General features: G+C 43.1%; 1 protein-coding gene across 1 annotated transcript in view; it reads right to left on the bottom strand.

Moving 5' to 3' along the window:
• TRPM1 (transient receptor potential cation channel subfamily M member 1) overlaps positions 1-16,070 on the bottom strand; it is a 138,320-nt gene that overhangs the window by 80,699 nt on the left and 41,551 nt on the right. Inside the window, exons 2-5 of the mRNA XM_085013924.1 lie at positions 10,704-10,783; positions 5,408-5,603; positions 3,945-4,158; positions 3,233-3,357 (exon numbers count right to left, since the gene is read on the bottom strand). Coding sequence (XP_084870050.1) covers positions 3,233-3,357; positions 3,945-4,158; positions 5,408-5,603; positions 10,704-10,783 — 615 coding nt within the window. The remainder of the gene's footprint in view (positions 1-3,232; positions 3,358-3,944; positions 4,159-5,407; positions 5,604-10,703; positions 10,784-16,070) is intronic.

The following is a 16,070-nucleotide window of genomic DNA, read 5'->3' as shown; positions in this document are numbered from 1 at the left end:
TTGAAAAGGTAAACAAAATTGACAAACCTCTGGCCAGACTCACCAAGAAGAGGTGCGAAAAAACCCAAATAGACAAAATAAGAAATGAAAAAGGAGAAATTTCAATGGATACTGCAGAAATACAAAAAAAAAAAAAAATAAGAGAATACTATGAGCAATTATATGCCAAAAATTTGACAACCTAGAAGAAATGGACAACTTTTTAGAGACTTACAGCCTGCCAAAACTGAATCGAGAAGAAATAGATCAGCTGAGTGGACCAATCACTAGAAATGAAATTGAATATATAGCCAAAACACCCCTTACTAATAAAAGTCCAGTACAGGCTTCACAGGTGAATTCTACCAAACATACAAAGAGGAATTTATACCCACTCTCCTTAAACTTTTCCAAAAGTTTGAAGAAGAAGGAACACTCCCAAAGTATTCTACAATGCCACCATCACCCTAATACCAAAACCAGACAAAGATACTACCAAAAAAGAAAACTATAAGCCAATATCTTTGATGAATATAGAAGCAAAAATTCTCAACAAAATTTTGGCCCACCGAATCCAACAACATATAAAAAAGATCATATACCACGACCAAGTGGGATTCATTCCAGGTTCACAAGGATGGTTCAATATATGCAAATCAATCAACATCATACACCACATTAACACAAGAAAAGTAAAAAAACCACATGATCATCTCAATAGATGCAGAAGAAGTATTTGACAAAGTCCAACATTCATTCATGATAAAAACTCTTACCAAAGTGGGTATAGAGGGAACATAACATAATAAAAGCCATTTATGACAAACCCACAGCAAATACAATACTCAATGGAGAAAAGCTGAAAGCCTTCCCACTAAAATCTGGAATAAGACAAGGATGCCCACTCTCACCACTTTCATTCAATGTAGTACTGGAAGTTCTAGCCATGACAATCAGACAAACAAAAGAAATAAAAAGAATCCAAATTGGAAGAGAAAAGGTAAAATTGTCACTGTAGGCAGAAGACATGATAGTATATCCTAAGGACTCAACCCCAAAACTATTCCAACTGATCAACAAATTCAGCAAAGTAGCAGGATGTAAAATTAACATTCAGAAATAAGCCACATTTCTGTATGCTAACAAAGAAATATTAGAAAAGGAATACAAAAATATACCTTTTAAAATCACCCCCCCCAAAAAAAAATCAAATACCTGGGAATAAACCTGACCAAGGAGGTGAAAGACTTATATGCTAAGAACTATAAAACTTTAATCAAGGAAATTAAAGAGGATTCAAAGAAATTGAAAGATATTCCATGCTTCTGGGTTGGAAAAATTAATATTGTAAAAATGGCCATACTACCCAAAGCAATCTACAGATTCAATACAATCCCTATCCAATTACCCATGACATTTTTTTCACAGAACTAGAACAAACAATCCAAAAATTTATATGGAATCACAAAAGACCCAGAAATGCCAAAGCAATTCTGAGGAACAAAAACCAAGCAGGAGGCATAACTCCTCCAGACTTCAGGTAATATTGCAAAGCCACAGTAATCAAGATAGTGTGGTACCAGTACCAAAACAGACAGACTAATGGAAAAGAATAGAGAATCCAGAAATAAACCCAGACACCTACGGTCAATTGATCTTTCACAAAGGAGGAAATAATATAAAATGGGAAAAAGACTTTTCAGCAAGTGGTGCATATAAATCAATGAAACTGGAAGACACCCTCACAACATGCACAAAAATAAACTCAAAATGGCTTAAAGACTTAAACATAAGACAAGACACCATCAAAGTCCTAGAAGAGAACATAGGCAAAACATTCTCTGACATCAACCTTACAAATGTTTTCTCAGGTCAGTCTCCCAAAGCAACAGAAATAAAAGCAAAGATAAACCAATGAGACCTAATCAAACTAACAAGCTTTTGCACAGCAAAGGAAACCATAAAAAAATATATATATATGCCTGCTCACTTGTGATGGAGCATGATAATGTGAGAAAAAGGAATGTATACATGTATGTGTGACTGGGTCATGTTGCTGTGCAGTAGAAAATTGACAGAACATTGTAAATCAGCTATAATGGAAAAAATAAAAATCATTACCAAAAAAAACCCCAAAAAGACAACTTACAGAAAGGGAGTAAATAGTTTCAAATGATGCAACTGACAAGGGCTTAATCTCTAAAATATACAAACACCTTATACAACTCAACAGCAAAAAAGCCAACAACCCAATTGAAAAGTGGGCAAAAGACCTGAACAGACATTTCTCTAATGAGGTACAGATGGCCAACAAACACATGAAAAAATGCTCAACATCACTGATTATTAGAGAAATGCAAATCAAAACTCCTATGAGGTACCACCTCACACCAGTCAGAATGGCCATCATTACTAAGTCCACAAAAAATAAATGCTGGAGGGGTGTGGAGAAAAGGGAACCCTTCTGCACTGTTGGTGGGAATGTTAATTGGTACAACCACTATGGAAAACAGTATGGAAATACCTTGGAAAACTATGCATAGAATTACCATATGACCCAGAAAGCCCACTCTTGGGCATATATCCGGACAAAACTTTCCTTGAAAAAGACACATGCATCCACTTGTTCATTGCAGCACCATAGCCAAGACATGGAAACAACCTAAATGTCCATTGACAGATGATTGGATTAAGAAGGTGTGTGTGTGTGTGAGTGTGTGTGTGTGTGTGTGTGTGTGTGTACAATGGAATACTACTCAGCCATAAAAAGAGCAAAATAATGCCATTTGCAGCAACATGGATGGAACTAGAGACTCTCATACTAAGTGAAGTAAGTCAGAAAGAGAAAGACAAATACCATATGAAATCACTTATGTCTGGAATCTAATATATGGCACAAATGAACCTTTCATGGAAAAGAAAATCATGGACATGGAGAACAGACTTGTGATTGCCGAGGGGGAGGGGGAGGGGGAGGGAGTGAGATGGATTGGGAATTTGGGGTTAATAGATGCAAACTATTGCCTTTGGAGTAGATAAGCAATGAGATCCTGCTGTATAGCACTGGGAACTATATCTAATCACTTTATGATGGAGCATGATAATGTGAGAAAAAAGAATGTATACATGCATGTGTGACTGGGTCACCTTGCTGTACAGTAGAAAATTGACAGAACACTGTAAACCAGCTATAATGGAAAAAAATCATTATAAAATTTAAAAAAAAATTAAAAATTGGGGAGAAAACACTTACATCCTTTCCAACCAGGTCTTCCTTATTCTCTACGATGCCCCAGGGAGCAATTCCTATGGCACAAACCCGGCCTCTGGACTTGGAGGAGTGGTCTTTCAAGGCATCCCCCACGTGACTGATGACACCTGTGAACAGCCACAAGTCACACTGGTAAGCTCCTTACCTCCCATCGAACCACTATTCATGAAGTTTAGGGACCCCTCTGAGCCACTGTAATTTTTACAGCGCTGAGACATGATAACATTCATCAAGAAAGCACACTGAAAGTCTGGCCTCATAAGAGCTAGTCATCCTGCATCAACTCCTACAAAAGTAGAAACAAAACCAGAAACCAAAGCAACTGTGCAGGGTTTCCTTGACAACTTTCTAAGACCTAAGGGTGGGAGTGACACGGTTGGCTGCATCCAGCTAAAGTCGAGATTCAGTTTTCCTGCCATGTTCCTCAACCTCTCTGTGCCTCGGTTTCCTCTCCCACAGGATGGGGAAAGGATTGTCAAGAGCCTAAGTGAAAATGAGGCTTGCCCAGGGCTCAGTTTGGGGACCATTATCACAATCATACCAAAATAAAACATGAGCTACTGAATAAAGATTTCATTTCCGCCATAAATATTTTCAGGATGCAGCATGTTTTGGATTTTGATCTTAATTATCCTAAAGGCACGATGAGCTCTGCATGTGTACTTTTACAGCCACGAAGAGGGCCTTTTCTTACCGGTGCTGACTCCCCCAGTGAAGATCCAGGCCCCAGTGGTCACAGCAGCCTTGATCAGACCTTTCCCAAAGACCTGCTTCAGCTTGGGCTGCATCTCAAAGTTCTGGAGGCCTCCATGCACAGATATTAAGAGCTTGGGGAGCTCCAGCTGCCAGTCTCTCACCATGAGATGAAGCAGTGAATCGGGCTTGGTGTCATAGGATACCCGGATATACTGCAAAAGAGAGTGTGGCCCTCATCACCTGTTCTTGGTGTTGACTCTTGCGTCACAGGGAACAGGGCCACTGCTCCTGTCCAAGCAACAGCTGCTTGGCCTTCTCTCCCAAGGGGTTCTGGGGTCCTTTCTGTGCTTCTGGCCAAATGATGCAAGGGAATTTTGGAAGGTTGCCAGGTTTAGCAAATGAAAACACAGACTTCTCAGCTGAACTTGAATTTCATATAAACGATGAAAAATGCTTTCAGATAGGTAGGTCTCCTGCAACACTTGGGACATACTTATACTAAATAATTATCTGTGGTTTACTTGAAATATAACTGGGTGTTTTATATTTCACCTGGCAGCTCTCATCTTGAATGCATCAATTCCAAAGCTGGCTCAGCTGGAATGTGGCTCCAGAGGTTGGCTAGGACATTGTGGAGGGAATGGGGATGGGAGTTGGGATGAGGGGCCAACCTCTGGGCTGGACCTTCACCTCAAAGTGGAGAAGAGGTTAATGGCCCAATGCCTTGGCCCCTATGAATCACTTCTTTATGTCCAGGCCAGCGTGCAGGGTGCCATTTCGGAAGCCCCTGTGCTGTGGGATTTGGAACACAACTGAATTTTTTTTCATCAATGATGTTGGGCCAGTGAAATAAAATGAAATGGCAAAAACGGTCTGACTGGGCACGTGGGAGTATTATTCAGAGTGAGCTGAAAGGGACCACAGTGCTGATGCCTCCCCTCTCTGGCAGGGCATGTCAGAAAGGCAGAGGGCACTCCCGGTTTACATGCAAATGTGAAAGACCTCTGGCTTCTGGGGCCAAATGAATTCAGGCCCAGGGAGGCTGTGGATGGGCCTCAGAGGGAAATATTTCCAGACACTCCCAACTGATTTAAGGGAGGTTAAATGTCCACAGTTAGAAAAAAAACAAAAGCAAACCCCAAACACCCTGAAAAACAGATGACATAATTCATCTCCCTGGAGATGGGGTATTGAGTATGGTTGCAAAGTCAGGCTGGACTGTGATTTGTGGACTCACAATATTGGTGTGGGTTTCAAGGACACCACATGCCCAGTTTCCAAACCTCATGGCTAACAAGTCGAGTGCACCGCTATATTTCTTGTCTTTATGATGAAATATCTAGGAAGATTGAGCCACACCCCCAAAAGAAGATACAGGTGTCTACAGTCCAGGAGTCTGGGAGGCTAGGCCTCTGATAGAGGCTGTAGGCTCAAGGGCATCCCTTCTCAGGACTCTCTTACCATGGCTTTATTGGAGTAGCCACCACCCTGGAATTCAAGAATCCCGTAGGAATCTGTTGGGTAGCTCTGGGTGTGTTTGCCAACAGACCATTTTTCAGGCTGCGTGTCCACCTGCTTATTTTCCTCTCCATTTTTGCTGGCCGTTACACTTGGCAGAGGGGGGATATGCTGGTTGGTGAGTTGGCCACAGCAACACCTGAAAATAAGGACAGAACTCAGTCTTTCTGTAACATTTTTCTCCTTAAGGGGCAGGCCAACACCTTCCTTATACAGCTTTACTGGGGACAGAAATACTCCTGATGATGTCCTTTTCCAGATAATCAATGCATATCTATTTTCATGCCAGACTATTTTAAACACATTGGATGGCTGCCCTTCCTCAGTGAACACATTTTTCACTCTTTGATGTCTCGACAACATGGCTATGGGCATCAATTACTGGACATTCTGTGACAACGTGCAATCATGTCCTCTGGACATAGAATTGACCTGCAAGGACTTTTCAGAATTCCTGTTCTTCTTTTATAAGATTACTGTTGAATTCTATTGTTTAGTAAAACATTTCTCTATACAAGTGACACTGAAAGTTTATTTGTTTTACTGCTCATGCTTTTGGTGTCATTTCAAAGAATCTTTTACCAAATCCAAGGTCATGAAGATTTACTCCTATGTTTTTGTCTAAGAACTCATAGTTTTAGTTCTTGTATCTTATATTTGATACATTTTGAGGTTCCCCAGTGTTTTAGGCAAATGTGCTGAAAAATAAGTTGGTCACAGATTTCTTTCTGGACTCTCAATTTTATTCCATTGGTCTCTGTGCCTATCCTTACACCACTACCCACTATTTTGATTAGCATAGGTTTGTAGTAAGTTTTGGAAGAAAGTAACGTGGGTCCTCCTACTTTGTTCTTTTTTTGGGGGTTTGTGCCTGCAGCATGTTGAAGTTCTGGGCCTTGGATTGAACCCATGCCACAGCAGTAATCCAAGCAGCTGCCTTGACAACACTGGATCCATAAACCACCGCATCACAAGAGAATTCCTGTTCTTCTTTTATAAGATTATTTTGGATATTCTGGGTCCCTAGCAATTCCATATTAACAATTTTGTCAATTTCTATAAAGGAGTCACCTGGAAATCTGATAGAGATTGCACTGAATCTGTAGATGAATTTGGGAATACTGCCATCTTAATAACGTTAAGCCTTTCAATTCATGAACATGGAATGATTTCCCAGTTATTTAAATATTCATTAATTTCTTTCAACAGTTTTACACTTTTCAGATATGTTTTATAATTCTTTTGTTACATTTATCCATAAGTATCTAATTTTTTTTCTTTTCTTTTTTTAAATAAGGCAGAAGAGCAGCACTTGGCCCCATGGCGAGGCTGGTGCACTCCTTGCCGGAGGGCAAGGGCGGTTTTTGCCCACACACTGTGGCAAGTAGCCCCGGCAGCTACTGCCTGCACACGTTAGAGGAGCGGTGGCTGGGGGTCTGGTACCCCAAGGTTCCCTCTCAGATTGCTAGAGAAGGCTTTCTCACCTAGGGGCATAGTGCCCCACACACCATCTCTCCCTTTCAGGACCCGTGGGGGGCAATGCACTCCCAAAGAGCAGAGTCAGAGCGGGTCTGTGGTATGGGTAAAGCACAGGGCCAATGCGAGCATCCACCATCAGAGCTGGGAGGTTGAGGCCTATGCTGCCGCCAGGCTTGCATTTCAGACTTTTATGTGGATGGGGGACGCGCGTCAGAAAAAGCCTGAGGGGGGCCCCCCTTCACATCTCCCTGCCCACCACAGTTGCTGTCACGACCATGTGCAGCCCCTGGTCAAGGGAGAAGCACGAGGCATGTGCTCAGGGCCAAGGTCTGTCCCCACCCGCATACAGCGAAGGAGACCCATGACAAGGCGTCCACCTAAGTCCCCTGGGAGGGACCACAAGCTTCACTTGCTCTATGGTCTCCAACACCTGCCCCCCGGCTTAGGAAGCTGCTCACAGGACACACCACGACAGTAGGGACCCAAGGGGCTCGTCGCTGGGAGAGGAAAACGACGCTAGTGGGCACCTGACCGACAACCCAAAGCATTCCAGGGGCACCACAGAGGGCCCGGCCAGGCACTGCTCACGCACCAACCGGGATGCGCAACGTGGCGACGAGGGAAGCCTTCCCCACTTCTGGGAGTGCGGCTCCCCAGGCACAAGCCAAAGAGGCTAAGCTAGAGTGTCTGCTGCATCAGAGAACCCCAGCGTCTGGATGATACCATGAGGCATGAGGGAGACTGAGGGTCGGCAGGAGGCCAAACCCCTGCCTTCCCCACGCCACCTGCTCGGGGGAGGAGTGGGAAGGGCCCGGGGACAGGAGGAGGAGAGCCGCCTAGTTCGCCATGAAGGGCGGTCCCTCGTCTGGAGGGGCTTGGGCTTGGCCCGGGCCCAGGAGAGCGCCACATCACCGCATCGATCATAGGTATCTAATTCTTTTTGGCGAAATTGTGTATGGAATTGTTTTGTTAGTTTTATTTTCATACTGTTCATTGCAAGCATATAGAAATACATGTGATTTCTATATATTGATTTTACATGCTGTAAACTTTCTGAAATTGTTTATTAGTTAAAACAGTTTTTTAGTGACTCATTAGGACTTTCTGTATTCAAGATTATATCATCTGCCAATAAGGATAGTTTTACCTCTGCTTTTCCAATATGGATGCCCCCTCCCTCTTTTTCCCCCTGCTTTTTGGAGCCGAACCCGAAGCATATGGGAGTTCCCAAGCTAAAGGTCAAATCAGAGCTACAGCTGCTAGCCACAGCCACAGCCACGTGGGATCTGACCGGCATCTGCAACCTACACCACAGCTCATGGCAATGCCAGATCCCCAATCCACTGAGCAAGGCTGGAGATCAAACCCTCATCCTCATGGATGCTAGTTGGATTCGTTTCTGCTGAGCCACAATGGGAACTCCTGGATGCCTTTTATTTCTTTCTCTTACCTAATTGTCTTGGTTAGAAAAAATGTCTCTAGTAAAATGTTAAGAGAAGTGGTTAAGAGTGAATGTTCTTGTCTTGTCTCTGTTGTTACGGGCAAGCATCCAGTCCTTCGCCATTGAGTATGATGTTAGTCATGGAATTTTCATAGAAGCCCTTTATTAGGTTGAGGAGGATCTCTTCTTGTCCTGTTTTCTTTTTCTTTTTTTTAAATCATAAAATGGTGTTGGATTTTGTAAAATGCTTTTTTGGAGTCAATGGAGATGATCATGTGATTTTTGTTTTTTTCATCCTATTCATGTGATGCATTACATTAATTGATTTTCTTTTTTAATTTTTTAAAATTTTTTCCACTGTACGTCATGGGGATCAAGTTATTCTTACATGTATACATTTTCCCCCCCACCCTTTGTTCTGTTGCAATATGAGTATCTAGAGATAGTTCTCAATGCTACTCAGCAGGATCTCCTTGTAAATCTATTCTAAGTTGTATCTGATAACCCCAAGCTCCTGATCCCTCCCACACCCTCCCTCTCCCGTCGGGCAGCCACAAGTCTCTTCTCCAAGTCCATGATTTTCTTTTCTGAGGAGATGTTCATTTGTGCTGGATGTTAGATTCCAGTTATAGGTGATATCATATGGTATTTGTCTTTGTCTTTCTGACTCATTTCACTCAGTACGAGAGTCTCTAGTTCCATCCATTTAATTGATTTTCTGATGTGAAAACAACCTTGCATTCCTGGGATAAATTTCTACTGGTTATAGTGTGTAATTATTTCTATATTTTTCTGGATTTGATTTGATGGTATTTTTCAGGATTTCTGTATCCATATTCACAGAGATAATAATCTATGGTTTTCCTTTTTTGTGCTATCTTTGTCTGGTTGTAATGTCAAGATAGTGGTTCTGGTAGTTAAATGAGGTAGAAAGTATTCTCTCATTTTTGTTTTGTTTTCTTTTCTTTTTATGGCTATACCTGCAGCATATGGAAGTTCCTGGGGCTAGGGGTTGAACTGGAGCTGCAGCTGCAGGCCTACACCACAGCAACACTGGATCCCTCAGATCTTTAACCCACTGAGAGAGGCCAGGGATTGAACCCACATCCCTACAGAGACAATGTTGGGTTTTTAACCTGCTGAGCCGCGGTGGGAACTCCACATTTTCTGTTTTTTGAAAGAGCTTGTGAAGAATTGATATTAATTCTTCTTTAAATAATTTGGTAAAATTCAGCAGCGAAGCCCTCTGGACCTACACTTTTCTTTGGAGGTAATTTTTGATTACTAGTCCTGTCTTTTCACTTCTTGCAGTTCTCTTCAGATTGTGTACGTCTTCTTGAATCAATTTGGTAGTTTGGGTCTCTCTAGGAATTTGTCCATTTCTTTTTTTTTTTTTTTTTTTTTTTGTCTTTTTGCTATTTCTTTGGGCCACTCCCGCGGCATATGGAGGTTCCCAGGCTAGGGGTCCAATCGGAGCTGCAGCCACCGGCCTACGCCAGAGCCACAGCAACGCGGGATCCGAGCCGTGTCTGCAACCTACACCACAGCTCACGGCAACGCCGGATCGTTAACACACTGAGCAAGGGCAGGGACCGAACCCGCAACCTCATGGCTACTAGTCAGATTCGTTAACCACTGCGCCACGACGGGAACTCCGGAATTTGTCCATTTCATCTAATTTATATAATTTATTGTCCTTAGTGCACACATCATAGTATCCTTTATACTCATTTCTATTTCTGTAAGATGGGTAGCAGTGTCTCTTAACTTTTGATTCCAGTATTTTAAGTCTTCTCTCTTTCTTCATCAGTCTAGCTAAAAGTTTGTCAATTTTGTTGATCTTTTCCAAGAAGCAGCTTTTTTTTTTTTTAATCTCATTGACTTTTCTATATTGTGTTAAGATTTTCTATTTCATTAACTTCCGTTCTAGTCTTTTAGTTCCTTGCTTCTCCTCCCTTTAGGACTAGTTTGCTCTTCTCTTCCCAGTGTGTTATAACATCATGAAATACTAACAAAGAGGCCAGAAGATACCCTGGAAATATGTCTAAAGCCCTTGAGCTCCTTGATGTCACTGTGAGGAAACTGTGGGCCCATGTGTGCATGAGAACTCACACCAGAGTGAGCAAAAGTCAGAACCTCTTCCCCAGGCTGTCTGCATCCTAACAGGGAGCTTATAGCCCAAGTGACTCCCTGGCTAATGACTCATGTGGGGCCATTGTGGACTCCTCCACCCTCTCTCACAAACACCAGAATAGTTGCTGGCAACTGGGGGAAAAGAGCTAGTTTGAACAATACTTTAATTTATGGTTTCCAATTTACCTGTTAGGGTCTTTAGTGCTGGGAATGACAAAGATACATTCTCGTTTGCAGAAAGTTTTTTCTATCCAAGCTTTCTGTCCCTGGAAGAGAAAAAAAGTGGAAGTTAGACTGATTTAGTCCCAAGACATCCTCAGAGTTCATTCTTTTACTTTTATAAAATGAATATTAACAGGAAGTCTGTCCAAAACATCTGAATAGACAGCTCCAAGGATGGTGGATGCACCCATAAGGGTCTTAGCTCTGGTTCCTTTTAAGAGAAACAGTTCACAAGTATGTGCTTGTAGTTTCCAGAGGGTTGCAAAATGCAGGCTTTGCATGAGAGTTGAAGTCTGCAAAGGGGGGAATGAGGATGGCCCTGGGGTAAGCCAGTGCTCTGAGGAGCCTAGTATGTATGGATTCAAGTTACTGGAGAAGCTGATAAAGTTGACCTGTCTCCGATTATATCTTTGATTTACTCTCAAGAACCTTATTTTCTCCAGACTCCCAGGCCCCCTCACATCATAGTAATTTTTCTAGCTGGTGCTTAGAGTCACTGAATGATATTTTTATAATTAAAAATATTGGAGGTTGTGAGGAAATGGGTACGCATATAACATCACTGTTGGGGCTGGAAATTGGTATACCCTCTAGCAAGTGTAGTTTGGCAGTAATTTGTTACAGTCACAAAGGTTTTAGCATTTTATCCTACAGATCTGCCTGAACAAATTGGCACATGCCCCAGGTGATGTACTGCATCACTGTTTAGGATATCAAAAGGCTGGTCATTGCGTACCAGCAGAGGACTGTTACCTGAGTCGTAGAACAGTCGTCAGTGGAATTCTCTGTGACTATTTAAAAAAAAAAAAGAATAAGGAGTTCCCTTGTGGCTCAGCAGTAATGAACCCATCTATCCATGAGAACGTGGGTTGGATCCCTGGCTTTTTTCAGCAGGTTAAGTATCTGGCGTTGCTGTGGCTGTGGCATAGGCTGGCAGCTGCAGCTCTGGTTTGACCCCTAGTCTGGGAACTTCCAAATGGTACAGGTGAGGCCCTAAAAAGCAAATAAATAAAATAAAATAAAAAATAAAAAAAAAATAAGATGTTTGAGCTCCCGTTGTGGCTCAGTGGTTATGAAGCTGACTTGTATCCATGAGGACACAGTTTCCATCCTTGGCCTTGCTCAGTGGGTTAAGGGTATAGCGTCGCTGTGAGCTGTGGTGAAGTTCGCAGATGTGGCTCGGGTCCCACATTGCTGTGGCTGTGGCATACGCCTGCAGCTGCAGCTCCAATTTGAACCCTAGCCTGGGAACTTCCATATACCATGGTGCAGCCCTAAAAAGAAAAAAAAAAAAAAAAGAATAAGATGTTCTTCTCTATTACTAGAGAAAATCACCCAGCTCTAATAAGTGAAAAAAGCAGGAGATGGGATAATTTCCAGGGTTCTCAGGCGAGAAATATAAATATGCAAATATTCTTGCTGGAAAATAGACACCACATACTGGGAAGGATTCTGCAGGAACAGAGGGAGATCTGGAGGCCCTGGGGACCTGGTGGCCCTTCTCAATTTATTTTAAAGACTTGGTTGTTTTAGAAAAGTTTTGGATTTACAATAAAACTGAGAGGGAGGTGCAGAGATTTCCCATATCCTCTCTTCCATTCCTCATTAGCCATCTTCTCCACCAGCCTGGTGCATTTATCACCAAGCTTGAACCTACATTGACACATCATTAGCACTGGAAGTCCATAGAGTACATTACTTCACTCTTGGTGTTGTACATTCTATGGGTTTGACAAGTTATAATGACATGTATCTGTCATTATAATATTGCACAAAGTAGTTTCACTGTCCTCAAATCCCTTTGTGCCCCTATTCTTCATCCCCCCGCTCCCTCCTAAACCTTGGTACCACTGAGCATTTTACTGTCCACATAGTTTTGCCTTTTTTAGAATGTAGTATAGTTGGAATCACACAGTACGAAGACATTTCAGACTGGCTTCTTTCACTTAATAATATGCATTTAAGCTTCCTCCATGCCTTTCTATGGGTGATAACTCATTTTTTTAAGTGCTGAATAATAATCCATTGACTGGATGGGCCACAATTTATTTATCCATTGACCTCATGAAGTTGGTTGCTTCTAAGTTTCGGCAATTACAAATAAAGAAGCAATAAATATCTGTGTACAGTTTTCTGCGTGGACTGTAAGTTTTCCCCTTTGAAAATGTGAATTATGTAGATGTCTTACCTATTTCTCAATGTAAAAAGTTTGCCTGAATGGAAAAAGTAAAATGAAACAATTTTTTTTAAAAGAAAAAAAAATTCCCCATAGTCCTATAACTGTCATCGTGAAGTGGTGTCATTTTTTGTTTGCTGAACCACAGTTCATCTATATCTGTTTGTTGAAGATGCTTCCTGTGTAAGGTGCTAGGCTGGGAGCAGTGGGGACTTCCAAGGAGAAATAGTTCAGGGCAAGCTCCACCCACTGCCTGGAAATTTCAGGTGAGGGGTGAACAGAGCTCATGCTGAAGTGGCCAGCAGTCCTAGGACAGGGACTAGGGTTTTCTGGGGCAGAGGGAGGAGGGAGAAAACCCATCCACCTCACTGGGGAGCCAGCTTCCTTCCCTGGATCTTTTGAGGCCCGCAATGTGCGAACGTATATGTACCTATGTGATGTATGTGGCTGTGTGAGGTCTGTATGCGTGTGTTATACAGGTGGCGTGTGTGCTGTGTATTATGTGGTATGCATACAAGGTTTGTGTGTCCCTGGGGTTGTATTGGGGTAGGTGGTCAGGCACATGTGAAACTCTTTAAGACTGCAGAGTCAGGCCTTGGAGAAACCGCAGTGGGCAGAGCCCTGCAACCTTGGTCCTCTCCCACAGCCTCCAGGCAGAGCATCACAGCATGACCTTCAACCTATAATCCAGGGTGTATAGTGGCTGCCCCCACCCTCTTGGCAGCAGTGGGGATCTTTTAACCGCTAGGCCACCAGGGAACTCCCAAAAGACACTTGTCTCGAATGTACAGATTGTTCGCTGTTGTTGGACACAGGTACTAGCCAAAAAAAAAAAAAAAAAAAAAAAAAAAACAGATGAGGAGCTGGGCCACCCCCACCCCTCTCTTGAAAAGTCCTTGATGACCACACTTCTCCCTTCTTGCCCTGCCCCCCCATTCCCTATCTCATGCTTTAAATTAGCCAATAAAGACTCTAGACACCCCATGCTTGGACCCTAATAAAGGCAGATCCGGGCTCACACTATTTTTCTCTCCTCCGACGATCTTGCTGTGTGGCCCTCCCTCAGGTATGCCATATACCCTCCAGGACCTGTGAGTAATAAATCTTGTCCCTCAAAGTTCCCTTGGTTTTTGCTGAAGTGTGTCTTGCAATCATAATAAGAACCACAAGGGCTGGTCCAGCCACAAAATTAGTCCCAGTGGGGGCAATGTCTGCAGGGCTCCCTACAAGTGATGCAGGCCTGGCCAAGTGCCCTGGGCATTCCGAGCTGGGAATTTCACTATTACTAGGGTGGGCCCACCTCAGCAATTACACAAGGCATGGGTCTCAGGAGGCTGGGATTCCTGAGGTCATATGCTTGCAACCCACACACATGCATGTATATTTATTTCCTGGCTCTCTCCACCGAAAGGGCCTAAAAACATTCTTGAGAGCACTGAGTATACTTAATGCTCAAATATTTGTTTCTAAATATCGTTCTCCACTAAAAGAAGCCAGGGCTTCTTGGACAAATGACTGAATCCAGACCTGGGGCAGAGAAAGTACAAGAAAAGCTTGGAATATCTTGTTGTGCCAGAAAGTAAAGAAGTGTTTACTTTCGACATGGGAACTTGTCAGAACACAGAAGCATCTTTGAAGGGGCTCTCACTGGCTTTATCTGAGGTGATTCAAGCATGAAATTAAATGATCACAATAAAGAATGATAATCTTTTTTTTTTTTTTTGGCCACACCTACAACATGCAGAAGTTCCCAGGTCAGGGATCAAACCTACACCACAGCAATGACAATGACAGATCCTTAACCTAATGAGCCACCAGAGAACTCCAAGAATGATAAATTTTGACTGAAATAAGGACCCATGAATCCACTCGTTTCAATTCATACACACATAAATACATAGATGGGAAAGCTTTCTTCCAGTGGAAAGTCACCTAATACATGCGGAAGGAATGATGGAATTAGAAAATTGCTATTTGGCATCTGTCAAGAATCTTTTATGAAAGCGACAAGTAGTGGGTAAAATTGAAGAGTAACAACGCATTTTTGTAATCTCAAAGTAACTTGACAGTGGAAAAATCTGGTGAACACCACCTGAAACAGAGTGCACATGAGCAGCAATGAAACAACCACTCACTATGAGCCTCCAAATGAAATGCACTGAGAAGACCAAAAACGTATAAGCTGAATCTAATCATAAGGAAACCAGAGACAACCAAATTGAGGGGAGTCCTAGAAAATAACTGACTTATACTCTTCAACAGCGTCAAGGCTGTGAAAGACATCTAAAGACTAGGGAACTGTTCTAGAGGCTGTAGAGACGACTTGGAAGGCCCTTCCATCTCTGGCCCCGCCCTTGGCCCCTCCCCCTTGGCCCTGCTGGCCCCTGTCTCAGTCCCTCCCGAGGCCACACCCCCTTCTCTCTTTCCAGGCCCTACCCCCCCCCCACCCCTCTCTAGGCCTTGCCTTCCCTGTTGGGCCTGTGGGCTCTTCCTCTCAGTCCCCATCACCCTACCCCACCACCGTAAGAAACCAACAGGTGGGCACTTCCCAGGAAACTCTTAACAACATGGTGTGGGAAATCTGAAAGCCAGAGTCCAGCCCTTTAAACAAGTAGGAACAGGTCTCATATCATCGAAAGGGGGAAATGCCACCTGCCCTCTAGGATTTAATATGCTGAGGTGGGTAAGGAGCGTGGATAGCAGTGATGCGCCTCTGATTTATTCATGTCTGTTCTGTCATAGGCAGCATTTAAACACCTCCATCACCAAGGGCCCTCAGTCCTTCCTCATCCAGGTGCAGGGCATCCATGGCCCTTTCTGGACCACTGGACTTGCATTTTGCCCCTCTAACTCGGACGGGGGCTTTTCAGGGAGCCCAGCACCAGCCCTGGCTTGTGGCCCTGGGCACACGAAGCAGCTGGTGTCCACTTTGCTCCAGGTCCAACCCACTTCCCTCTGCTTCACTCAAAATCCATTTTTTTTCTAACAAAAAAGCTAGCATGTGACTAAGGCTTTGCTTCAGTATTAACTATTGAGTGTTTTGAAGTTTAGTTAAGAGTATCCTTAGTTCAAAATTCCAAGTTCCACTTAGTCTTCAGCTATGTTCTAGAATCTTCTGAGGATAAACAGGAGATCTAAGAGCAATTCTTTGCCTG

The sequence above is a fragment of the Sus scrofa genome, chromosome 1, assembly GCF_054392235.1.
Source record: "Sus scrofa isolate SSC_HxYL_T2T_F1_AM1 chromosome 1, Sscrofa_HxYL_maternal_Yorkshire_Landrace_v2.0, whole genome shotgun sequence".
In the NCBI taxonomy this organism is placed as follows: Eukaryota; Metazoa; Chordata; class Mammalia; order Artiodactyla; family Suidae; genus Sus; species Sus scrofa.
The sequence above is the reverse complement of the archived record's forward strand: the minus strand, read 5'-3'. Positions and strand labels throughout refer to the sequence as shown.